Consider the following 25,926-nt stretch of genomic DNA (forward strand, 5'->3'; position numbering starts at 1 on the left):
GCTACGAACGCAACAGATCGTTCCAGTCGTTGTCTCTCGTCTCAGGATTTGCTAGCTTCCTTTTTTCGCCTATTATTATACATGTCCTCGGATTAGCCTCGATTCTTCCGAGGCCTCGCGCGATACATTCCCACAATGTACACAGTCACAGTTTAATCAAATGATCATCTAACTAGCCAATTAGTTTCGCCGTTTTGGTTATCGCGATCGAAGTGGTGCTCGTTGTGCTCGAAGAGTGGCCGGCGATAACAATTCGTACCGTCGCAACAAGCAAAGATTAGGGAATCTCCGATATGTTCTCCGTGACGTAGGACGGAGTCTGTTCGCCGTCGCCGAGCGGAAGCTGGGGAAGAGTTTCGTAATAAATAAAGTGCATCTGTTTAGCATAAGTATTTCGTTGCGCCGCGTCGCGCGAATTGGCCGTTTTAATTGTGCGCGCGTGGCGCAGCATCCTGAAGGCTGGATCCGAAACGCGCACGCAGCACGAAGAAACTGTTACCTCCCATCTTCTCCCGGGGAACATCGGAGGTCTCGGTCGACAGTGATATGCCGCCGCAGGAGAAGTTTCCAGTGTCCGCCGGGGTTTCCGGGAACTTGTCCCCGCAGGATGCGAGCCCCGACGGGGGCCTGTCAGCCTCGGCCTCATCCGACGGGCTTTCGTCCGTCAAGGGCCGCAAGAGCGGCGATGATCAGGATGACCAGGAGCAGCCTAAGGACATAGACTTCGACGACTTGCTGCCGCACGTAGGCGAGTTCGGCACCTATCAGAGAATCCTGTTCGTGCTAATGATACCGTTCGCCTTCTTTGTCGCCTGGGTGTACTTCTCGCAGATATTCATCACCCTCGTGCCGGAGAAGCACTGGTGTCGCGTGCCGGAATTGGAGAACCTCCCAGTCGAAGAAAGGTATAGAATGGAAATTGAAGTCATCGTCGCGTTTTTATGCTTTAGCGATGGAAGAGAAAAGTGTACTGATTATTTCGAGAGAAACAATAGAAAGCAACAAAAAAATTATAGTGATATTAGCGTTTCTCGCCGAATTAAATCTGAGAGGAAATAACGTACAGATCAAGAGACACGGTAGTGTCTCGCGCCAAGTACCTACACGCGCAGCGCGAAACACTACCTGTATATTTACGCGCGAGTATATTATTATTATAGTTTCGTCGGACAAATTTTCCTCTCACTTTCCTATTTTTGACACCAGAGTAAGAATTTACTCCAAAACAGATTTTGGATCGTTGAATGAATAGTATGACAACTCATTGTTTATATGATATTATCATATTAAATATTTGAAGTAATTACATGTTTTTTTTTATGAGAGAATATTATTACTTGAGATAGCATAATTTTTACACATGAACTATTTTGATATTTGAATATTTCTTTCACGCTTTGGCACATGATTATTTGAGCGTGTTATAAATTACTTATCTACCGCTTAAAATTCACAATTTTGCGTGAATATGGTTCGTAAATAAAGCGCAAAATGAATACAGCACTTAGCAGTATCAACGTGATCATTGAATGATAATTCATACTCTTATCACATCTCCTCTCTTATCACTACTTGCATTGCTTAACATAAAGCATGAAATCATTCAAGTTTATCGTGGTAATCGCCTCTTGTCGATTCATAGCAGATTAGAGCAACGGTAAAATATTTAAGAACCATTTTGATATGTGTTTGAATATTTCTTTCACGCCTTACTATTTGGCACGTGATTATTTGAGCATATTATATAAATTACTTATCTATTACGATATCCGCTTATTCACATTTTTACGCGAATATAATTCGTAAATAAACCACGGAATGGATGTAGCACTTAGCAGCTGTATCAACATGATCACCGAATGATAATTAACAGTCTTATATTTCCTCTCTTATCGCTACTTATTTGCTTAACACAAAACGTAAAGTACATCGTGATAATCATCTACTTGTCGATTAAAAATAGATTAGTGTGAGATATTAATTTGATAAGGTATTAAAACAAGAGATTTCGATAACGTTTCTTGTCTACCAGGCGACAAAGTTCTTGATTAGAATACAGGACAAATGTTTTTTTTTCGATATAACAATATGTTCACATTCTAACTTCGCTAAAGAATAATAGAGTTTGTTGTAAATGCATAACGATACAGATAGTCTCCTTACAGTGACCGCGCATGTATGTACGTTAACACAATAGGAGACGAAACTTTTCATCAGTTCATCAGAAACGCGAAGAGCGTTCGCGATAACTGGTTTTAGAATTTTTAAATACTGCTTTGTCTCTTCATTATGCTTATGCAACTGCATTTTCATAAACATTTCTCTCTTCCTTTTCCTGTTATTTTTCTTTTTAAAAAACTCGAGGACCGGTCTGTCATAGTTTATTCTCGCATTTTGATATACCATATATCTGTAACCACTTTTGCGGCAATTCGAGCGGATTTTATTCTGCGTTACGACTACCGGTATTCCGCAGAGACCGCGTTTTCCCGCGCGGTTAATTGTTCACGCGAACAAATATACCATGAACATTCGAATTACCCGGAATACGTAGAACCGGTGATTCACGGCTTGCGATTTACTATATATTTTCTTACTGCGAAAGCTTGGTCAGCGCGTTTTATGAATTATCGAACACAATGCTAGATGTAAATTATTTATTACATAATCGACTATGCATTTGCCTTGTTTGAAAGTATTCTTTAGCCATTTCCTAATTATTTAGAATCATTTTTTCAATTATAAAGAAAAAAATCTTTCTAAACGCTATGTGTAGAAGTGTCTAGAATGATTCCGAGATAAACAGAAAAACACGAATGGAACGCTATAGTTTCACTTAAACCCACTCTAGACGCGGTCTGTAATTTCCGTCAAATTTCAAGCAAAGTATATTTATAATTTATATTACATTTATAATATACTATATTATATTATATATTATATTATATTTAATTCTCCATATTTATATATGTAATTTCAAGATATATTTCATATGTGATTGTATTTTTGTCTTTTCAAATGTTTTACGTATTACGCGACAGATAAAACTGTAAGTCGAATTCCATCTTAAATTCTGTCACGAATTATAGATCGTCTAAAGAGTTTTGCGCGATATATTCACGGCGGATATGTTTAGCCGCTGCAGTGTATGCAAATCTGGGCTATAACGACATAATGTGAGACGCGCTAATAACTCGTAAAAGCGCTCCTAATGACCCGTTATGCTGCACTTCAAGTAAACACGCATATCTCGTGGATTTTTTAAATAAAAAAAAGTAAAAAAGAGAAACAAAAGAGGAAATAAACGCGGCGTATGTACAACGTGTAACGCTATTCTCGGCTATTGTCACTGATGCATGTGTTTTTCCACATTCGCTGACAGCAAGCGTCGGCGATTTTTCATCTCCGATGATCGCAAAAGAACGGATGGAAACTGTACGGCATGAAACGTATCGGTGTTTGTAGAAGTACGTGTCAGTCAGGGAAAGTATGGAAACGACGCGCGACGTCGAGACCTTCGCAGTCACAATTCGATTGCACGATTCGGCACGACAAGGATTGTGCGATTAGTAATACCTGCGTGTTGGTTTAATAGCCTCCTTTTATCTCTCTGACGTCAGTTTAATGACGAGATAAATGACCGGTTGATGCCAGTTATTTTTTTTTCTGCAGAAATCCATAAGAAGTATACAGACATCGGACGTGACCCGCGCTACTTATTATTATTACAGCACTTTCAACCGTTTTCAAATGGAGCAGCGATCATGCCACTTTATCCATCGATCCGCATAATTAATAGACCGATTGTAATGGTAGAATGACGTTTGTATTAAATGGAGTGGAAAAAATTTTTTAACGTGTCTGCGACGTGTACTTCGAGCGGAGAAGATTAGCGAGGGAGATATAATTCGCAATTATAAGCTATTATCTTTCTCCCACACATATAAGCCATAAATCGCGGCTAATACTTATTAGCTTAGCGCTTTAACGAGAATAAATTTATTACGAGTTATCGTCAAGTACACTCTTACCTCACTTGAAATTTTTCCGTCGTTATTATATTTGTGACGATCTTGGGCAAATTGCACGCACAATTTCGTTGTGCTCGTGCTAACGTTTTTGTAACTGTTAGTGGCAATTAGAAAATCAATAAGGCAAATATATAGATTTGCACAACGCCCCCGGCTGCCCGGAGGCCAGCACGAGTATTCGTGGATAATGAATGATAAATTTGCACGAAACCTTCGTATGAGCAATGAGAGCGTGAACGTGAAAACTACTTGTGTAAGCCTTTCGACATAACGCCGCGCTAAAACCACACTGATTGCACGTGAGCGACCAGAAAGACGGTCCTTAAACAGGATGCCTCTGCGATGCATATTTCGATATATGTTTAATTAATACATACCATACATTACATTGCAAGTAAATAAAATTTGTCTTCAAATATTTCTTGAAGAATCCATAGGTAAAACCTCTCTGTATATCAATATTACATGTGTTATTTATCTTTGGATAATAAATTATCGAATATTTTTTTATAATTATAAATATAAATTATAACATCCTTTAATTGCTCGAGTTTGGCCTCTCAATTCTCTTTGTATTTACATTCAACGAGCTTCTGTATTTTTAATAAAATAAATTCTAAATGGCACAAAAATTGATATTTGTTGATCTTATAGAAGTTTTTGTATGTAAAAAAATTATCTTACGACATTTAACCTGAAATAAAAAACTATTATAAGTATTTTCAAACAGAATATGTTGATACGCAATGACTTTAACTGTGTAATTTTTTTTCTCAATAATATGTGCCTCTTAGCGCGTATATTTGCAGATTTACGATCCAATGTCGTAACTTTAATATTTTCGCGCGGCCAGTTACTAACTCGTGCAGAATGCTAGAGAGATGCTCGCGCAAGGATATTTATCAAGGATGAAAAATGTTGTACGTGCATTGCAATCGATGTCGAATGCGTCCGTTCGTTCGTGCAACTCTCGCCTAAAGGTCAGATTGCATGCGTTTTATTAACCGAAGGTATATGCACGCACTCGATAATTGGGGACCTTTATACGCGATAATTATTGCCGGCTTATAATCGTTTTCGATTTCCCGTCAGGATAATCCCTTCTGACCTTTTTGTTGGGTCAATGCTTGACATTTACTGGACATTTTCTTATTATATCGACCGTCTTTTATCAGAACTTTCCACATCTGCGTTGATTTCTGCCCTTGAATGGTATTTTTATTTTGTCATTCGATTTTTCAGAATCGCCCTGGCGATACCGGTCGGCGAGGATGGCTATTCCAAATGCACCATGTACGATGTGAATTACACGGAACTCCTATTGAACGGGATCAGAGAGGCGGATCCGAACTGGCCGACGAAGGGTTGCTCGCACGGTTGGGAGTTCAATTTTACCGACATCCCCTACGAGACCGTGGCGACCGAGGTAAGAGGAAAAGGAGAAAGCAGCGGAGGATGAGGATTGTGTGGGATAAGAATCATGACGGAAGAACGACGCTCTCTTCTCAGGGAGCGACGATCCTTTCGTTAAGCGTCAAAAACGCTTGTTCGCTTAATTGTTGCGCGAATTAGATATTTCAAGGTGGCTCGAACGCGTAGCAACGTGGTAGCACTGGTAGCGAACAAGTAATGGAGTTAAATATACGATGTAACGACTAACAAGCATTCATCAGCCGTTCGACAGCCAAAGCAAAAGACAGCCGTATACTTGGCACGCATATCGCCGACGTGCAACAGATGTTTGCGTCGCGTTGTCACGCGAACTCGCGGCACGTGTGTGTATTCGCGCGGCAAGGACGGATCGAGAGTATATAAAGATATAAAGAGATACAATTTACACGCGCGATTGCACTGCGGAATTAAGGTAGTCCTTTCGCAGCACCTAGTCAAGTAACAGTCCGTCATGAGGTAATTGAAAACAAACATATTGCAACATCCCAATAATTATAATAATATAAAATATGATTTTACACGCACGATTTAATCGTATTTAATTATTTACTAATTAAAAAAATATTACAATAGTAGTGCGGTTGGACTCGATTCTAGGACTACATTAAGCAATTTCTCGCGCTTGTTGGACGGATTCTCGCGTTGCCTAGAAATGAGATCGCACTGCCGGTGCAGGTTTGAAAGCAATCGGCCTTTATCTCTTCCATAGAGAACGTACCCGCGCGGTTCCTCTTGCGTAGATCTTTGCACGTTGGACGCCTGCTTCCAAGCGCGGAAACGAACTAAGGACTAAGGAGATGTATGATTTAGGCTTTGCCGGCCAAGAGGCAAAATCGAGAGTATTACTAAGTACTCTCTTTATATGTATATGTATATATAACAGAAAAAAAACAAATTTTTCTATTGATAAAATATTCAATATTAAAATGTAAAAGAAACTAGACATTTCGACCTTTTTTGAGATCATCATCAGTGGTATTTAAATATTACGATATTTATATAATTAAAATGTATGGTGCTTGTTTGAACAGAAAGAGTCATTTGCGCAGCAATATTTCTTAGGCGTTGAAATGAGGGTACGGTGTTGATTTTGTAGGCATGCGCTGGATTTATTGCTCGCATAACTCATATACATCAATATGCATGTCACTGACGAACGGAATATGTTGAGATAACTGTCATCGACAAAAAAGGGAACACTCGTCAATAAATAATTATATTATGATACAACAACAACAACAACAATAATAATAATACATATAATCCTAATAATTGTAACATTATAATATTAATAAATAATAATAATATTGTACAAAAACAGGCAGGGGCCTATAATTTGCCGACGCCTGTCTTACATCTCCGAATAACAGAATTCATTTTCGAGCGTCGACGCCGGGAAGTAAATTATTCGATCATAGATCGAATTATTCATTGCAGTTGGGATGGGTGTGCGAACACAGCGCGCTGCCGACGACCGCTCAGAGCGTCTTCTTTGTCGGCGCGATCTTCGGCGGCCTGATCTTCGGATGGATCGCCGACAGATACGGCAGAATACCGGCGCTGGTCGGCGCAAATGTCACCGGCTTTCTAGCGGGCGTCGCGACCGTTTTGGCCGGAAGTTTCTGGGAGTTCGCGCTGTGCCGGTTCTTCGTCGGCTTCGCCTTCGACAATTGTTTCACCATGATGTACATACTGGGTACGTATGTGTCGCGAGATCTTCGTACACTCAACTCTCCTAGAAACGAAGATTTTAAACGTCGCAGAATTTAGACATTTTTTAAAAGCCCAAGCGGTGCTTTTTCAATTTAATCTATCGCACGTTAACCATGAAGATTTTTATTTTTTTCCGACGCGATAATTGCTTGCTTGTTGATGATAAGCGTTATCAATCCTTCCATGTAATTTGTGACCTCAGCTGGAGGCGGAAGAAATCGCAGAAACCGCGCTCGTCGCAACAGGACATGCACGATTAAAGGCTAATAGTCATGATTTTTCGTTAATCATTAAGACGGTGAATCATATTTGCGAATAATAGAAATGGTATAATGACCTTATCAAAGAAACGAGCCAATTAATATTTCCGAGCCGATCTGAAGACCTGATTTGCTAAATTCCGCGATTAACTTTTACGACTATATTACCTACTTAACTATGTAGACTAATTGCCTATGTATACTATAATTAAGAATCAATAAATTACCTTTTATTCGCAATATATCATTCGCTTAATTACTGCATGCCAAGACACAATCGTCGCATCGAGTCTCGAACTCTTGGCCGCCTGTTGAAACCTACAACTAAGTATGTAGATTTTTAGCGACGTACTGGCACGTTGTCGTCAAACAAGATCGGTGGGATTCCAGACCGGAATTGATCGTGATCAGTTTTCCTTTCCACCGCGCTTATTATTAATTAGCGATTAATGAGAAATTCCGCTCGCGCGTTCTTTCTCGTATAGGCGTTCTTCCCACGTACGTGGTTATCCCAATTCGAACGTAAAACAATGCCGTGCGCTAGAAACGCATCTCCTTGTATTCACTAAAGCGTTACGTCCAACCTTAACCCCATCAGCTATCGCGCTACAATCGTCGTTATTTCAGCGCAATTGTAATTAAGCTGATTAAATCGTGACATGATTAAATGTTTTCACAAGAGTTCTGGGATATGACTGATTTGCAGACAATTACATACGTTTATATATACATTCTAAATCGATATCGCTGTAAAAAGGGAAATACGATTCTCTTTGCCTTTCTTGTCCTTTCTTGCGTAATTATCTCGCGCCCGATTATCGCCGCCTGGCCTTGGCGATAGACCTGGCAATCCGGCCCGAGTGATTGTCGGTCTGCCCGAATCGATCTCTGGAGCGCCTGTTGAGTCACGACCGATTACGATCGCCGGATTCAGCTACCAGGTCAAGCTCGCCCGGTTTGACTCACGTAAGTCACGGTTATTGCACTCGCGCGTTTTGTCAGTTCCGTTTCGCCGATCTCGTCGGTCGGTGGAAGCGTAACCAATGTCAGAGGCACGTGCCGTTATCCACTCGTTAAAGAAGCATTAAGTCGATCGTGTCTCATTGTTTTTCGAGAAATGTATTCGTTACGGGAAGTTTGATATCAATTTGCCTTTTTGAAGGACGAAGGAGATCGTGAAATCGCTCGATTCGTGTTTCCGCCGAATTCCTTACGCGTTTTACACCGCAAGCTGTCGTCGCGAAAAGTGTGCAAGTCGACACAGGTTTCACGATATAGTTACGCAAACAATTTTGTTTTATAAAAAATAAACTTGATAATGATTAATGGCATTTGACTTGATAATGATTTGACGGCACGAACATTTGTAATTTAGCTTCCGTAAATCAGCTTGTTCGTAATAAGAGAGGAGATTCGAGCTTTCAGAAGTCTTGAATATTAATATACGTTTTTTCTTTGACTACAAAAGTAGTCACTACTATTACTCAAAGCGTTTTTTTTTTAATTATTCAAGGAATGTGCAATCGATACATTTTGAAATCTGCAAATCGGTTTATATTGAATCTTGTAGCCTTGCGACTGTCGCTAAACACGCATAGATCAGTTCACTGATAATTTTACGCTTCACAGATGGATGGTAGCGTGAAGGTAGTGCATTTGAAAAAATGACCGCTCGTCGATCTAATTAAGATAATGTAAGTCAACAATAATGCGTTATCCTCTTAGCAAACAGGAACCACATTTCGTGGTTTAATGTTCAAGCTGTTACATGACGAGAATGATAGGAGGTCACGTTTGTCGGCTGCAAGTATAACGAGAAGTTTGCGTTAACTATTAAGCTTCCTTGCGCTAACAACCAAGTATTATCTAAATTACAAGAAGCGAGAGATAGGCAGGTTTCTCGATGCATTCTCCGGGTTTCATCCTGAACGGCTCGCGCAAGGTCAGGGCGAAGGATACCATTATTCGCAGCATATAATAATTTAATATCATAAATCTATCCCGAGATTAGAGAAGCAACTGTCCGACTGTCCTCGAGAAAGCGTTCCCAGGTAGCAAACACAAGTCATTTTGATGTCAAATACTAGTCATGTTTGTACAAATGACGTCAAATGACCAAAAAGCGACTATGTCTTTAAAAATGACATTATACTGACGTTATTCCATAACGTCATTATAACGTCTATTTTTAGTCATTTTTGGTCTATGACATCGGCGACTAATAATGGACGTTTATAAGACGTCATTTCTTAGACCATCTAAAGACGTCATTTTAAAGACGTCTTAAAGTCGTCCAAATAAGGTCTTTTTGTAATATAACTATTTTTACTTCTTAATATTGTATAATAAAGTAATAATAAAATAAAAACCACAAAATTAACTACAATATGTTTGTTTCGCAACTTTATGATTGAAGTGGCGAATTTATGGTATAAGTGGATGTAGTTGCGTGTGATTATAGTTTTATGATAACTATTTCATGCAGTGTTATAGCTATCAAGAAGATTAATTATCATTACAAGATTTTTGAACACTTTAAAGATGTACCTGTTATAGACAAGTACAGTTAATAAGAAAGCATCAGGGTGAGAAGATCGTCACTGTCCACTGGATCATCGAAGTCAAGCGACTCGGGCGCGGTACTGTACTAGGATAGGTGACCGCCTTGAGAGCGGCTATACGCACATGGCATGTAACGAAACAGTTAAAAAAGCTTTTTTTTCTTAGATAAAGAAAAAGAACATTCTTTTATAAACGTTTATTAATTAGACATTTTAAAATTTTAATTTCATAAAAAACATTTCTGGAAACCGGTATGTTGTACAATGGACCTATTTTTGCCGTCAATAAGACGTCAGAAAATGACGTCAAAATAACGTATCCGCTATGACGTCAATTGTCTGTGACATTAGACCGTCATTTTAACGTCATTATGCCGCCAGTTAGTGACGTCAGGAATGGTTAGTAGGACCAAAATTTGACGTCAAAATGACTTGTGTTTGCTACCTAGGGGTTCAAGATGACTTTTATTTAGAAAGTAAATTGTTACGTAAAAAGACATCATTAATATATCATATACAGTGATTTAAATGCAGATTTTACTAGCATGATGTGCGTCACATGTTTTTTTTTAATAATTTGTGCGGTACATCTTCGATTTCGAGATCAGAGTTAGCGCATCGCAGGTCGAACGCGGCGTTCTAGATAAATTCTTCTTAAATATCTGATCTTTTCTTCTTCAGTACTGGAATACGTGGGACCGAAATGGCGCACTTTCGTGGCGAACATGTCGATAGCACTCTTCTTCACGTTCGCAGCCTGCATCTTACCTTGGATCGCGTACTTCCTAGCCAACTGGAGGCTGACTTGCATTACAATATCCGTCCCTCTGGCTCTGGCGGTGGCGGCACCCTGGTTAGTACCAGAAAGCGCGAGGTGGCTTGTCAGTCAAGGCCAAGTGGAGAAAGCCATTGGGATCTTGGGTAAATTCGAACGCATGAACGGCACGAAAGTACCCGAAAACGTCTATCAACAGTTCCGCGTAAGGATCGTTGCTCCCAGACAGCACGCATGTCTAAAAGATATCTTTACGATATTTTGGATATGCATGCTGTCTGGGCTCTTTTTTGTGAGGAGAAAAAAATTACGTCAAACTCATTGAAAAAAATTCACGTTGTAAATGACTGCTTTTGTTGGTGTAACAGGAAACCTGCGCCAGAGTATGCAAAGAGCAAGAAGCGGACAAGACTTACTCCGTGGTGGATCTATTTAAGAGTCCACGTTTGCGAAATGTTACGATTCTCCTCATTATTATCTGGTGAGTTATCCACATAATAAAAAATGCTTCTTCAATTTCAATAGATTCTGAGGCTGTCAAGTTGGAAATGCTTTAATAAATAGCGTTCAACAGACATTTCAGTATTATAGATTATAAGAGAAAATGTATGTAACATTGAATAAAAGATAATCATTTTTCGATATAACTATAAAGAATAAGAAGGTAAGGTTGTTCTTTATCTACATGTACCGATTATGTCCCGCAATGTAGGATGGTGATATCGCTGGTATTTGATGGCCACGTAAGAAACGTGAATAATCTCGGGCTCGACGTCTTTGTAACGTTTACCATAGCGGCGTTTACCGAACTACCCGCCGACACGTTCCTCACCCTCGTTCTCGATCGATGGGGTAGACGATGGTTGGCCTGCGGCACCATGGTAATTTCCGGAATTTTCAGCATTTGGGCAAGCGCGATTTCAAACAGTGAGTTATCTCTCTTTTTACCTAATAGATTATTAAAACGCCCGAAATAATAGCGTTCCAAAAAATTCATAAAATAGAACAGTCATAAAAAATTTTGGAAATTTTAAAATTAAGAAAGATTAAAATTAAAAATTAAAATTAAAGATTAAAATTAAAGATTAAAATTGAAGATTGGGATGACACATAGCTCAGAGCGAAAATGATCGACCCATAAGTCGCGACTGTAGCAAGTCGCGGGTTTGATCCCTTATCTCGCATGGATATTACATAGTGCTCTATAAAAAGAACGTTTCAAAAATCCCATTGCAAACGGCAATGGACGGTGATAAACTACTTAAAAAAAAAATAATTAAAAGTAAAGATTAAAATTACAGACTAGCTGTGGAAAATTACAGTTTTTCTTCTGATTTCCGTTTCAGATATTTATTCGGCTACCCTGGCGATCGTCGGTAGATTCTGGGTCAACATCTCATACAACATCGGTCTTCAGTATGCGGCCGAAGTGTTGCCGACAGTTGTAAGGGCTCAAGGGGTTGCCTTGATCCATATAATGGGATACGTAGCCAGCATCCTTGCACCCTTTGTCGTTTACCTGGACACTGTCTCGCCCATTTTGCCATTACTGGTTCTCGGCGTCATGGGCATTCTGGGCGGTCTTTTGACACTTCTGTTACCGGAGACACTCGATAAGGATCTGCCACAGACTTTGCAGGACGGTGAAGATTTCGGAAAGAATCAGAAGCTATGGGACATGCCGTGTCTCTCGAAGTAAGTGTCGAAGATGATTTTCTTTCACATTATTTCGTTACAACTTTTACAATACTCGGCACTTTTTTCCTTCGATAAAATAATTGCGTTAAAAATAATTATCTTAATTATATATAATATCTATATTAGTTATAGATATTATACTTTAAAAAATATCTTCTCTCTAATTTTTTTTAAATGTTTATTTCAAATTGAATATATTTCTTATTTCTTAATTTCTCCTTCTTACCAAATATAATTTTTTAAGAAAAAAGTAGCGCATATTATTTCCTGAGAGATATCGTATTCGTATATTCCTAGTTAGCTAAATCTGAAAAAAACATATTTTGTCAAGCGTCTGCAACAAAGAGTGGCCCCAAAATCGCACGTTTTTAGCCTATTTTGGTGGCCCTCGAAATTCGAATTGAATTGTATGCTAAACGATGCTATATGATGGGACATTAATCTAAAAAAAAATTTAAAGTTGAGCATAGGGCTAGTTTTGGAGATACGGGGGGTCAAAGTGGCCAAATTCCCAATATTGTCCAAATACAATAGACACAAAAAAGAAGTTAAAACTTCTTTGATAATAGTGGTATTTTGAATAAAATTAGTCCGAATGGTTCTCTGATCACTGTATTAAAAATTCACCTCTTCCATTCCTGTTGCATAATTTTTTAAAAGGGTAAAACTACCCTTAAAAAAAGTTTTTGCCGAATTTCTGGAAAACGGATAGAGATACAAAAAAATGTTTTCAATGGAAGTTGTTTGTCTAGGAATTCTGCACAAAAAAAGTCAACATAAATATTTATAAAAAAATCATGAAGTATCATAAAAAAATATTTCTTTATACTTCTCTTATTTTATAGCACAGCCATAGCTTCATGCATTAATATCTATAAAACTATTAATATATACCTAAACTAGATAGTGATGTAATAATTATTTGACACGTTTACGAGACAATGACTTGCTTATAATTTATAATGTGCTAACAAGGAAACCCACGAAAGTGTCCCTCTCTGATTTTGATGTTGACTTTTAGTATGTTGTTCTCTAAATGAAAATAAGGGACACGTATTTTTTTATACATGTCCATACGTGTGTTTAGGGGATAAAACACCCCTTTGAAGAAAATCAGTTTTTCTCTTTTGGGTCGAATACCTCCGAAACTATATAAAAGGTAGACAAAATTTTTTTGAACAAAAATTGAATGGTTTGAAAAGCACTTTAGAATAATGACAAAATAAATTTTTTTATTTTAGCTTTTCTTATTTTTATTAAAAAATAAAAATTAAAAAATTTTATGTCACACGTGCATGGAAAGTGGCCCATTACGCACGCGACGCGATAGGCCACTTTTCACGCACTTGCAACATAAAATAGGGTATGCAACACGTGCGTGAAGTTGAAAATTTCCGGGTGCGGAGTTGACGCACGAGCCGAAGGCGAGTTTTCATCTTCCAGCACTTGTTGCACAAATAACTATTTTGTCATTGTTTTAAAGTACTCTTTAAATCATTCAACTTTTATTAAAAAATTTTTTTCCATCTTTTATAATTTCGGAAATATTCAGCCCGAAAAAAAAGCCAATTTTTTTAAAGGGGTGTTTTACCCCTTAAACGCGCGTATAAGCACATATAAAAAAATATGTGTCTCTTATTTTTATCTAGAGAACAACATACTAAAAGCTCATCAAAATCGGAGGAGACACTTCTGTGGGTTACCTTGTTAAGTTATGTTTCCTTGACTTTAACATTGACTAGCAAACAGTAAGTAATCTAACATCAACATTAAAGTGATATAGTGACTGCTGACGTTTAAATCCCCCATCATCTTTAACTAATTTAATGGCATTCTTCATCGAATCAACTAGGTGTGAATGTGCCATTCGTCGTCTTTCTGACTCGGTTTCTGACCATGATTCCTGTAAGAGGATGTAACAATTACATTAATAACTTTAAATTTTTATCAAAAAATAGTGTTAAATTACTTAATGTATGACAGGAAAAAAATTACAGTGTCTCAACTTGCCCCACGAAAATTTGTCTCAACCGACCCCACTATACAAATATTTATAAATTTATTCAATACCGCTATAACTTGTCATTCAAGTGCGGATCTCAAAGACCTAAAATATGCAGAAATGTCCTGCCCTTTTAATAAAACTTAAGTTTTCACTGAAATGATAAGAATTATGACCAATACTAAAGAAGGCGTGACACTTAAAACTTATTTTAACTATACCTTTTGATGGTTCTTAAAATTGAAAGATTTTTGCGCCGCCATGCCCGGCCACAAACGTCAGTGTGAATATAAAAAATTTTGCGAACAATGGCCCTTATTTATCGGCGCTGGTATCGATCCGCTGGCGATCACCTTTTTCAAGATATCGATAAGTGTCTTAAATCTGCCCCATGTCTCAATCTGTCCCACCATACCCTACTTTTAAATATGTTATACTTAAGGTAATACTTAAAAGTATAAGCATGGTTGAATGACCAATTTGCCGTTGTGTTATGCCGTGCATATTTTTGCTCGGTTTTTACCGTCTGTTTGCTGTTAAATTATGCTAGCAAATTTTGTGCAGTTTTTGGCGCCAATTTGCTCTCATTTTATGAACAGCAAGTTCTTCAAACAAAACACTAGCCTAACGAGAACACATCAGATGGTACAGATAGTTTTGATGCAAAATTTTGATTGAATTTGTTGCTAATTTGCAAGCGTATTGTTATCACTTTGCTCAAGGGTGCTTTTTCTTTTTAGAAAAAAGCCTGACGTGGAGGCGCCGCCAGTGGCCGTCTTCCGGTCCTTCGAACGCAGCAGCTTCCGAAGTTCAATGAGAGCATCTATTCGCGGTGAGACCCTGAGGAGCAGCATGATACAAAGATCGAGCATAAGATCACGGAAAAGCGTAAATGCGGCCACGGAAGAGAGCAAGTGCGGAGAGCTGAAGAGAGCGAAGAGCAAGTGAATACTTCGAGACACGCTGCCCTGATTCTTTTTGTCTCTCTCTCTCTCTCTCTCTCTCTCTCTCTCTTTCTCTCTTTCTGTCTCTACCGTTGTTCTTTCCTTCAGAATTGTGTGATACCGCGGAGCTATCAAAATCAAATTATGCATACACCTGTATCTATAACCGTCAATGGCAGTTTTAAATCGACGAAAAGACAAAATGGAACGTTACTTTCTAACCCGTTACTCTATTAAAGTTTACTTAAATAGAGGAGGGGAAGGTTGTTGCAATTAATTTTAAATATTGACAGTAGAGAAGTATAGAAATGTCAATTAGAACTTAATCAGAATTCAACTAAAACGTTCTAATTGGCCGGTCTATTCCCACTCAGCAGATTATGCCCCTTACGATTTTCTTTATTATATTATTCTAAATTCTATATGTGTGACGTTCTTGAAATCTGACTTGGATTTCAAGTAAATAGATAGGGACTCTTACTCCCAGCCATGTAGTATTAACGCGAAGCTACAGATTTTTTTATTGCGATTCATACTTACATATATATTTTTACCACGCTTGTATTTAATAAGAGGAAGAAAAATCGGTGTCGTGAGAGCTTAGAAACACGTGACGTTTTGAAACTCTTATCTGTTCCTTACGAAATGCGCGTTCTTCGAGGGAAAAAGAAAGAAGAGAAACTTTCAGATGCGAGAATATTTTCAGACGGTGCGTTCCGATTAGATGAGAAACAGATGAAAGGCAAATGTGTACTCGAGACAATGCTGAGAACGGTTCGTGTGCATTTTACATAAATTGATCGCGTTGCTGCAGCTGCGACACATCACTGTTGCTCACGTACACACGTATAGTATGTAATACAACAATGTACATAGCGGATGGGAATCAAATTTTTGAGTTATATCAAACGAGTGCGATGGGCTGCGCATTGAATGCGAATTGTAGATCGCGCGTCCTGAATGGGAAATTTTCGGATATAGCAGCTTTATTGTGATAATGAACACGCGTATCGACGCCGACGTCTTCCCGCCGTTCAGGAACGCTCACCTAGAAATGTTTTTCGCTGAAATTCATCAGAGATCTCGAGATTTGTGTACATATACAGTATTTTATAATGTAAATATAAGAATATTAAATTAATTTGTATGTCCCGCTGATCTGTGTTAATAAATGTAAACTGATATTCAGTCGGATAGATAATTACCGCCATTACCGGTCGCCTTTGATTAAAAGGCGCTGGTATTGCTCTGTGACGAAGGTGCGATCATTAATGAACGGTAACAACTATCGACAGTTTCTCGATCGCAAATGAGAGAGTTATATATGTTATAGTTTAATTGTTCCATGCTATTGCATTGCAATTGACGATTATCGTCGACTCGGCAAATGTATACGCTAATGTAATATCGACGAAATGTTGAATACAGACATTGGGGTCATTCATAAGCCGTGTATGCGTATAATTTAAGTTATCTTATCTGCATTGCGGTCGCCCGACAATTCATCAGTGCGCGTGAAATTTCAGAATCTGTTCAACGAGACCACGATTCGTCACATTCTAACGCTTAGAACCCGAGAAGCGCGCAACTTTTCGTGCTATCTCGATTTTTGTGACCTTGAGATTGATAACGAATAACGATCTATATAACGCGCGTCTTATTAACGTTACAAGGTATTTGCGATAACGTGGATCGCTAATATCTGGCACAATTGGCATCGTTCAAGAAATTTACACAGTCGTACAGGATGGCTCGCGTAATCATATTAAGCCACAAAAAAAAACGAAAGAAATTATTTTGTTTCCGAGAGAAGCAAGTACTCAAATCGTATTTTGTTAAAATTTTTTTATCAAAATTAAATGGAAATTTAAATTACGAAAACCTTTTCATTTAAAGAGTATTTATTTTTTCTTTTCCTTCCTTTAAATGTACGATATTAACGTCGTGGGTTTCACTAACGTCGCATTGTACCCGACAAATTATAAATAAGGCTAGTGATATGCTACTTTTCTTCACATATAATAACAATAATCTTTAATACATTTATATAATCACTTCTCACAATTTTTTAATTTTAATTTATTAATTTAACTTATTAAGGAGGTATTCTGGTTTGAAAGGTCGTAAAAAAAGATACTTTTCAGGAATTTTTTATAGGAAAACGAAAAAAGCGAATAATGTTAAACTTTGCAGGTTCTTTTAGCCTTATTTTAAGAATGGTATATATTTATTTTTTAAGTAACAAAAATGCTCTTCTTTTTTGTTTGCTTATCCTGACCACTATCAGCTCGCAAAAAAGATGGCACGGTGTAAATGATTCTAGCTATTTCAGGTATTCAAAATGCAAAAACCAAAATTTTTTTATTCAGAAAAAGTGTGGCTACCGTCTAAACTAGAATAAACATTATACGTTTATTAGATTTTTTGTAATAAAATATTAACAAAATTTTTTTTTAGGAAAAACTAAAATATTTTTAATAAAAAAACCGCCATTTTGTCTAAAATAAAAATATTGGTTCAGTTCTAGTTTAAAATAGCCATATTTTTCCTAAATAAGAAAATTTTTTACGACCTTCCAAAATATGCCCTTAATGGAATTTATTAATTAAATTAATTAATAGTAATTTTTTAATTCTTTGTACTCCACTGCCGTCGCTACAGCAATATGCATAATTTAAATAAATAAATTCATAAACGTTTGTAATCTTTTTCTTTTAAAACAAAACTTTTGGTTTTTTAAAGTTTTGTACAAGTTTGTTAGAATTGCTGATTTGATCGGATCAAAAAATGCTCGAAGTGCAAAGAGTTAATATTAATTGTAATATTAATTTAACTAATTTTCTTATATTATTGATAGCAAAGATGGTTGCGAGAATGGTCAAAGTTAGATGAAACGTCCTGTACTTCTCGCGTTTCGCTGCAAATTCGCGGAAGGAATTTCCCATCAAATTTGTCCTAACGTTATTACAATTGGAATAGCGGTTTTATCAGTCAAGGTTTTATGCTTAAGTAGCAGGACGCCTATCGATCACCGGCCGCACGTAGTTTATTTCTGGCTTGCGAGTTTGGCTCATTCGAAACGTGAGTTCCAACAGCGCGCCAGATATTGTTGCGAATTCGTAGGTAGCGGAACAAGAATTGCGCGGTTGTCGACAACCGGTTTACGCGAGTGATATTCTACGCAGATTTTATTTGGCAGATAGTACAAATACGATAGTACAAATAAAAGTGATTAAAGTGCTTTCGACACCGCGATTAATAAAAACTCACGGTAAATATAGAACAATAAAGAAATTGTGCCATGGACTGTTTAATATTTATGGTAGAATTATTTGAATAAAATAAGAAATTTATTATTACATCGGAAATTATTCTTGGTGGTGTTACCTTATTTCGATGTTGCAATTTAACGTAGTTGTGCAAAACCGTCAACGTGTAATTTCATCCGTAACCAACAGTGGAAGCTAGATTTACCGGTAAGTCAATGAAGTTACAAAGCGGCTTATAATCCAATTTAATAACTATATCGTATACTATCCGATCAAAAATTTTTTTTTTTTTTATTATAACGATCATTTAAATATGAATTGAAACAGGACCTATTCTTTTACTAATAATTTACGCTAATTTACACTGTTGTTCATTAATTAATGTCTTTATCTTTTGTCTGGGACGTCAAGTTCCAAAGGCTTTTTTTCCTTTTAAAGACTAAAATTTATATAAACTAAAAAAAAGCCTCTCCAAAAAATATTAACTTCAAACTGTAGAAAATGTAGATCCATTGCTGACAGCAAACTCGTATGATCGCAAGTTTCCGCACTGTCGTGCGTAGAACTTCTATCACTCGCGTGTATATTACAAAGGTCGTATTGATTTTTTCCTCAGTGCTCGAACGGCAAATTTACATACAATTTCGCCCCGGGGAGAATGCAAGTTTTCTATGTACACATCATAAGTGTGTCGAGCGAATCCTGTTACGAATGAATCTTTTATGCAGCATGATTAACGGGAAGAAAGTTTGAGTTTATAGTTGCGAGACATGTGTAATGAGGCGATATATTTGTAAGGAATATATATATAGTGTGTTAAACTTGATTCTGTGAAACCGCGTATTTTCGCAACAGGATAAATTTTTATTTCTTGCACTTCTTCGTTTCGGCAAATCGTTTTTATCAGCGAGATTTTTTTCTGCGAAATTTGTTCCTTGCGTAATTACAATTTGGAGGAGGTGCAAAAGTCGCCATTTTTCGCCCTCAACGGGAACCTGTAAAACATTGCTTTGCTACCTTATGTGAGGTTGAAAGAAGAAGAAATAATATTCTTTTCACTAGAAAACTGCAGGAAATATTTTAGAAGCGATAATGAATGTCTTTAAAACGTGTGTCACTACATTTCCATTTAATAAATTCTACACCATGAAATTGTATAGAAATGCCTGTAGGGTAGGTAGTCCAACAATGAACCATGTAAATTTCAGAAGTTTATATCTCTCTCAATTATTGAGTTGGAGATCTGTGTTTTTGCATACAGTTTATGAATTTAGTTGGCTATATACTGTATAAGATAACTTATAAGTCATTTTTAAAGTTTAGCCACAATTTCGATTTTTTTAAAACAGTCAAATGGTTCATTGTGTACAGGGGTGTGTATATACACACAATGAACCTAGCCATTTTTAACAATAAACCACATGTTTTAAAATGTTTATTTAGAGAAGAGATAATTATAAGACATGATAAGTCAGATTAGGATATTGTATGACTTTAAATTAAAGCTAACTTAAATATATATGTTATGTTTTTATTATTTGAAGCTTACAATCAAAATTATTATTTTTAATCAGACTTTTTCTCACTTACAATTAGATTATTATTTATTGTAATAACTAGTCAGTTTAATCAGATTTATAACACAGATAACTGTAGTAAAAAGCAAAATGGTTCATTGTAGACCATATATAACATTTTTTATAATAATCTTAAAAAAATACGGTAAAATAATGCAAAAGAAAGTTTCTTACAGAATTATAAAGCCAAATATACACATAAAATTATAGAATAATGAAAAAAATAATAGATATAACAACAAAAACTTGAAAAATACGTAAAACTTACGAAAAAAACTAAGTTTGTCACCAAAGTATCACAAAATATGGTCTCAAACAGCCGTTTGAACGCTTCGCGCGATTTGCTGGCCGATTGGGGAGCCGAAGAGGGGTTCAAATGCGAGAAGTTGCATGACAACAAGCACAATCTAGCAACACTACATTTATGAAATATTGCAATGGTTCATAGTGTACAACTGGTTCATTGATGAACTACCTACCCTACATACAACACGAGCGCATGCACCATTGCTGATATCATATGTAAATACATTCATATATTGACTGGCGAGGTAAACGTTTCTTATTCTGTTTGAATATTTATATATATTTTTGTCAAAAATGATACATTTGTAAACACCGATTCTTACTATCTATACACAAATGTACACTCCCACCTCTACTCCTTACCTTCCCCCACATACACACACGAAGCACCAAGCTACGTCCTTAAAACATAGATACCTAAAGATAATCATGATGGTTCATCTGAATTAGAATCTGAAAACTAAATCTCCTAATCTTTGGTAATTATTTAGTATGGGGGATCCAGTCCCAATAACCTTGATCTTGACATATGTTATCAAAGGCATGACCCTGAGTGACTTTAATATACTAATAATTACCATATTGAGACAGGATTTTTTTTCGCCAAACCCTTTCACCCGACGCGGCTTGGGTCAGAGCTGTCGGGGCTCAAAATGCAATTAATATGTCTAATATGTTGGGCGCCAGTTAGTTTTATGAGAACTAACAAACTCTGATTTATTCAATAAAATGGTTCGATTGGGTGACCCAGGAAACAGGAGATACCAAGAAGTGGAAATAATTGACGGAACTGAAGATTACTACTTACGTTTTGATAAGAATTAGTTTCCTTTATTATTTTACCTGGCAATCACAACTCTCAGAGATCGACTCTCCGTGCGATCTTTCGACAACTTTCAACGACGCTTTACAAAATTGACCCTCCGTGCGATCGCTTCTTGACAAATTGACGACGTCTTACAATACAATTTGACGACGTCTTAACAGGTTAGATTTAGACCTTCTCGCACGATGCTCACACAGAGTGTTCGGTCGTGCTTTTCTAGGGGCCTCCTGTGGTGCGGCCGGTTCGGGAGAGGGGAAAATCGCCACCGGCGCGGCAAGGCCGACGCTCATTGGCCGCCGGACGATACATTGTTACCCTAGCGCTAAGTTTAATTCTAATGTTAGTTAAATATCGTCTTATTCTAACGCGAATCCCCGAGAGTTTAGACTGCGAGACGTTGAGTTCGGAATTTCCTGTCACAATATAAATATGAAAATATAAAAATATATAAAAATATATAAAAATATATAAAAATATATAAAAATATATATAAAAATATATAAAAATATATAAAAATATATAAAAATATATTTAAAAAAACTGAAAAATATAATAAAATTAGAAATAGATCGATATCTCCAAATTTTCGGAAATTAAAGCATAAACAAACATTTCTGCAAAAATTCAAAATTTTATTAAAAAAGAACCCCTTGATTATTAGCAATTTTTATTAATTCTATTATATTCTTCAGTTTTTTCTACCCCTATTTCATATATAATTCGTTAAGATTTGGTTGATTAGTTCTGGAGTTATAGAAATTTCGGTAAATTTGGCACATACACACACACATACACACATACACACATGCATACATACAGACATTTTTTAAATTGCAATTTTTCGACGTTTTAGAACATTCTGAACACATTCAGAAAAACAAAAAAAATTTTTTTTACGAAAACAAAGCTTCCTCTATGAGGAAGCAAAATATATAAAAATATATAAAAATATATAAAAATAAAAATAATGGAGGCAGCCATGTCCTCGTTCGTTGCCTCTGGGTTAGACGCGGTAGAGTTCTGACTTATGAATTAATTCTACAGTATTTTTTTAACGAGGGTTCGTGTAAATCTTCGAAATACACTAGAAAACTTGTACTTCGTGTTAGATTGTTATTCAATAATACCATCTTTATATAAATTATTATCTTACATATATGCAACACTTATTTTACACAAATGCACTTTAACTCTCATTCATGCGTTTCAAAACTTTTTATTTTTTATTAAACCGTTCAAACACAGCTATTTTGACACACGTTTTAAAGACATTCATTATCAATTCTAAAATATTTCCCGCAGTTTCCTGGTGAAAAGAATATTATTTCCTTCTTCTTTCAACCTCAAATAAGGTAGCTAAGCATGCTTTACAGGTTATTTCCGTTGAGGGTGAAAAATGCCGACTTTTGCACCCCCTCCTTTAGGTAACATGATAGCAGGATAACATAATTTCTTCGTGTTCACATACACGTGAAGAAGATGAAGAGACGTGAAGAAAACTCTGTATCCGATTCGCGAATGTAGAAAACAAAGAAAATAATATTTCAGACTCTCTTTTTCGAATTTTGGAAATGTCTTTTCTTCAAGATTTTGTCTTCAACCAAAGACAAAATTCAAGAAGCGTGGAGGTCTGTTTGATTCGTCCATCTCTCGTTATTCTTCCGCGACGCGGTGATCAGTTTTCTCTCACCGTTGTTCTTCCTTTCTTTCTCGCTACTGTTGACATATATATATATACGTGATATATCACGTTCTGCATGCCGAGCTCTCATATCAACGATACTCAATCGGGTTTCCTCCTCAGACAGCGAGTTGCACTTCGCGTGAGAGCCTCGTCATTACCGTCGCTTAACCACAATCGATCGTAAAAAATACCGCCGTAAGTGGTAAACATTAAAAATTATCACATAGTGTAGTGGCATCTGGATTTACAATTGTTGTAATTACGAATTACGAATTATTTATAGTCAATTTGCAATAATTTCTTTGACAGTTTGTGTAATGCTCACTGACTATAGTTTTTCTTCGCTAAGTTATTTTTCCTGCAACGAATTATACATTACGTAAACAAATTGTAAAATTTGCTGACGTTCGGTGATACAAATCAAAGATTAAATATACGAAAAGATTAAATATACGTAATTAGTGCAACAAAAAAATAACAGTGTAAGTATTAACAGTTTTAACACGAAGACTACATGCAATTAAGTTTTGGATACATGACGTATTAAAATTAGAAAATTTACAAGAATTCAAACAGTAGAAAAACTTATTGCAATAGGTTTAAAGGTATAGTGTCGAAAGATATTAAAGTTTTTCTAATTGTAAAAAATAAAAAAAGGAGAAAGATTGATCAAAGATACTATAAATCTGTAATAACTACAATTAAAGATTAAATATATTATGAAAAATGTAAATATCGAGAATAAGCTCTCCTTAGACACCCTGTGTTTAAGATGAAACTTGAGCTGCTTGCTGCTTGAGCAATGTTAAAAGTATGAATCATCGATCGGATATCAATGACCAACTTCGGGGAAGGCATATTAACATATAGGCTCATCGCGTTAATAATTAATTGCGGACGTTAATATGCAGACGTGACAACGACGCTTTCTACGCAAGAAAATGTTTATTTTAATAAGAAGACAAAATAGCGAATAATCACACAATCGCAACCGCGAAGTTGTTCTATATATATTCGCGGAATGCCTTGGCTAATTAACCTTAATGAATGGTCAGCCGCAAGATATTCGCAATGTGAGTACAATACAGTGTATATACGCGCGACAATTTCCTATCATCATTTTTTTTAATTCGGTCAAATGCTTATACGAGTACAAATTACGTACACGTATAAAATTGTAGATTTAAATCTATTCTTATATGACTATTATTCTCATGCTTGAGAATAGTGCAAAGTCGTGCAAAATTAAAAGCATAATGGTCTTGCAGAACGCATTGTTGCGTCTGCCTGTTAAAAATTATTTTTATCGCGTTATCAAGCTGCGTCGGACCATTTTGTGATCTGTCGCGCCGGTATTTACATTTGACATTGACCCTTTGCCGCAACTTTCGATATCTCATCGCTCTTGAACAGCAATTATTATGTATATTTCTTTTGGGGCGTTTGTCGCAGATACACACAATCATCAAGTTATCGCGGGCACGATATTTTTCGATTTTCAAGAATAAAAAGTAGTAGTCGTGTCAATCATCCATGAACAAAAATCTCAAGCGTTCTTTACAGTCAAAGCAAGCGTTAATTTTTTGGAGAGACGAAGTACTATACGTGCATGATATCGATTATCTATATGTTAAGGATTCCTGATTATCAAGTCTGCATTGACAGTACGCTTACAATTAGCGTCACACTTGGTAAAATTGTGAAACTAAAAGGCATGAAAAGTAACGTTAAAAAGCTAATTAGATACAGTTACCTATATAATAAGGAACCAAACGCCATTTTCGCGATTTTTAGTTCCGCATTGTAAAGTGATCATAAACAGGACAGGAGATTTTCTAAAAAAACGCGTATAACACATGGAATTGCACTTGAGGAAGATTATAGTTCGGTCATTATATTTGAGATAACGTTGGCACATAATTTTATTTCTAATATTTCGTAAAATTTACTTCAGCGAAAAGTAAAGTTTTGGAGTTGGTTCCGCATTGCAGAACTGCGTCCAATTATTCTTATAAGTTACGGCGTCATTTTTGTTTTAGTGTAGTGTAGTTTTATATTTAAAATAATTATCGTAGTGTAAAAATATACCGAAAACTCTCATTTCATTTTAATTTAATATGTAAAAGTAAATATTTTTATTTCAATTCGGCAGTTGTCAAACAGCCTATTTTTCATCCTTGATTTGATTATAATAGGCACAATTCAATTCGACATATGTGAGTTATTTATTGATTATTCGAACGAAACGAAAAGAGACTTTTCGATATATTTTACAAGTTTATTCGGTAATTCTTTTACAATAGGGTCTTTTCCGAATTTTGATATTTTCTTGCGGCTTTCTTGGTAAAAACTAAAAACCTTTGTTGTGACTCCGACATCCGACATAATCAATCGGGGGAGCCCGAAAAATATGTACCCTAGCTATTTTTTTAACCTATTTTTACCTTCTTTTTTTTCCTGTTTTTTTTCAACATGACTTTCCGGATTTTCCGACGTTATAAATATAGTGGCCCTTAAAAGGACCGATTATCTCCGTTCGTATACTGAAAGAAAGTGTCGTATATTCTCTATTATCCAAATACAGCAGTCAATGTCTTGTACTGTTGTTTTCATGAAGCCGAGTAGAAGCGGGAGGAAAGGAAGAAAGGCTATTCTATACAATTGCGTAAACGTAGAGTTGTAGGAGTAGAAGTAGTAGTAGTCGTGAATCTTATACAACGGATCAATCTACAATAGAGTAACGATACATTGTAAACTTGATTAAAGCAACCAATCAGAGTACAGTGTGTATTTCGAGTGCACTCTGATTGGTTGGCTTTTACGTTCAC

General features: G+C 36.4%; 2 protein-coding genes across 5 annotated transcripts in view; both read left to right on the forward strand.

The window, feature by feature from the left end:
• On the forward strand, positions 1-18,795 carry LOC139819924 (organic cation transporter protein-like). 2 transcript variants are annotated; one of them, XM_071789703.1, is made up of 8 exons: positions 1-905; positions 5,274-5,457; positions 6,921-7,179; positions 10,774-10,997; positions 11,161-11,273; positions 11,505-11,719; positions 12,139-12,487; positions 15,233-18,795. In XM_071789703.1, the coding sequence occupies exons 1-8, from the start codon at positions 547-549 to the stop codon at positions 15,438-15,440; spliced, it is 1,911 nt and encodes a 636-aa protein (XP_071645804.1). In that variant the 5' UTR covers positions 1-546; the 3' UTR covers positions 15,441-18,795. The 2 variants fall into 2 exon arrangements, with proteins under 2 accessions (XP_071645804.1, XP_071645803.1); XM_071789702.1 differs by having other exon boundaries at positions 2-905; positions 10,699-10,997.
• LOC139819926 (carcinine transporter-like) overlaps positions 18,772-25,926 on the forward strand; it is a 16,057-nt gene continuing 8,902 nt past the window's right edge. The window contains exon 1 of one of the 3 annotated variants that reach the window (XM_071789707.1): positions 18,772-18,912. The gene's annotated coding sequence lies outside the window, so the exon portion shown is untranslated. Of the gene's footprint in view, positions 18,913-23,184; positions 23,294-23,318; positions 23,581-25,926 lie in introns of those variants that run through there. The other 2 variants (XM_071789708.1, XM_071789709.1) reach the window with 2 other exon arrangements.

The sequence above is a fragment of the Temnothorax longispinosus genome, chromosome 10 (assembly GCF_030848805.1).
Source record: "Temnothorax longispinosus isolate EJ_2023e chromosome 10, Tlon_JGU_v1, whole genome shotgun sequence".
Classification (NCBI taxonomy): Eukaryota; Metazoa; Arthropoda; class Insecta; order Hymenoptera; family Formicidae; genus Temnothorax; species Temnothorax longispinosus.

Bases quoted from the DNA above. Each gene is read 5' to 3' on its own strand.
- LOC139819924 (XM_071789702.1), top strand. From the start codon at position 547: ATGCCGCCGCAGGAGAAGTTTCCAGTGTCCGCCGGGGTTTCCGGGAAC. The intron at 10,998-11,160 runs GTAAGGATCGTT...TTGGTGTAACAG, and splicing joins ACGTCTATCAACAGTTCCGC to GAAACCTGCGCCAGAGTATG. The intron at 12,488-15,232 runs GTAAGTGTCGAA...TTTTCTTTTTAG, and splicing joins GACATGCCGTGTCTCTCGAA to AAAAAAGCCTGACGTGGAGG.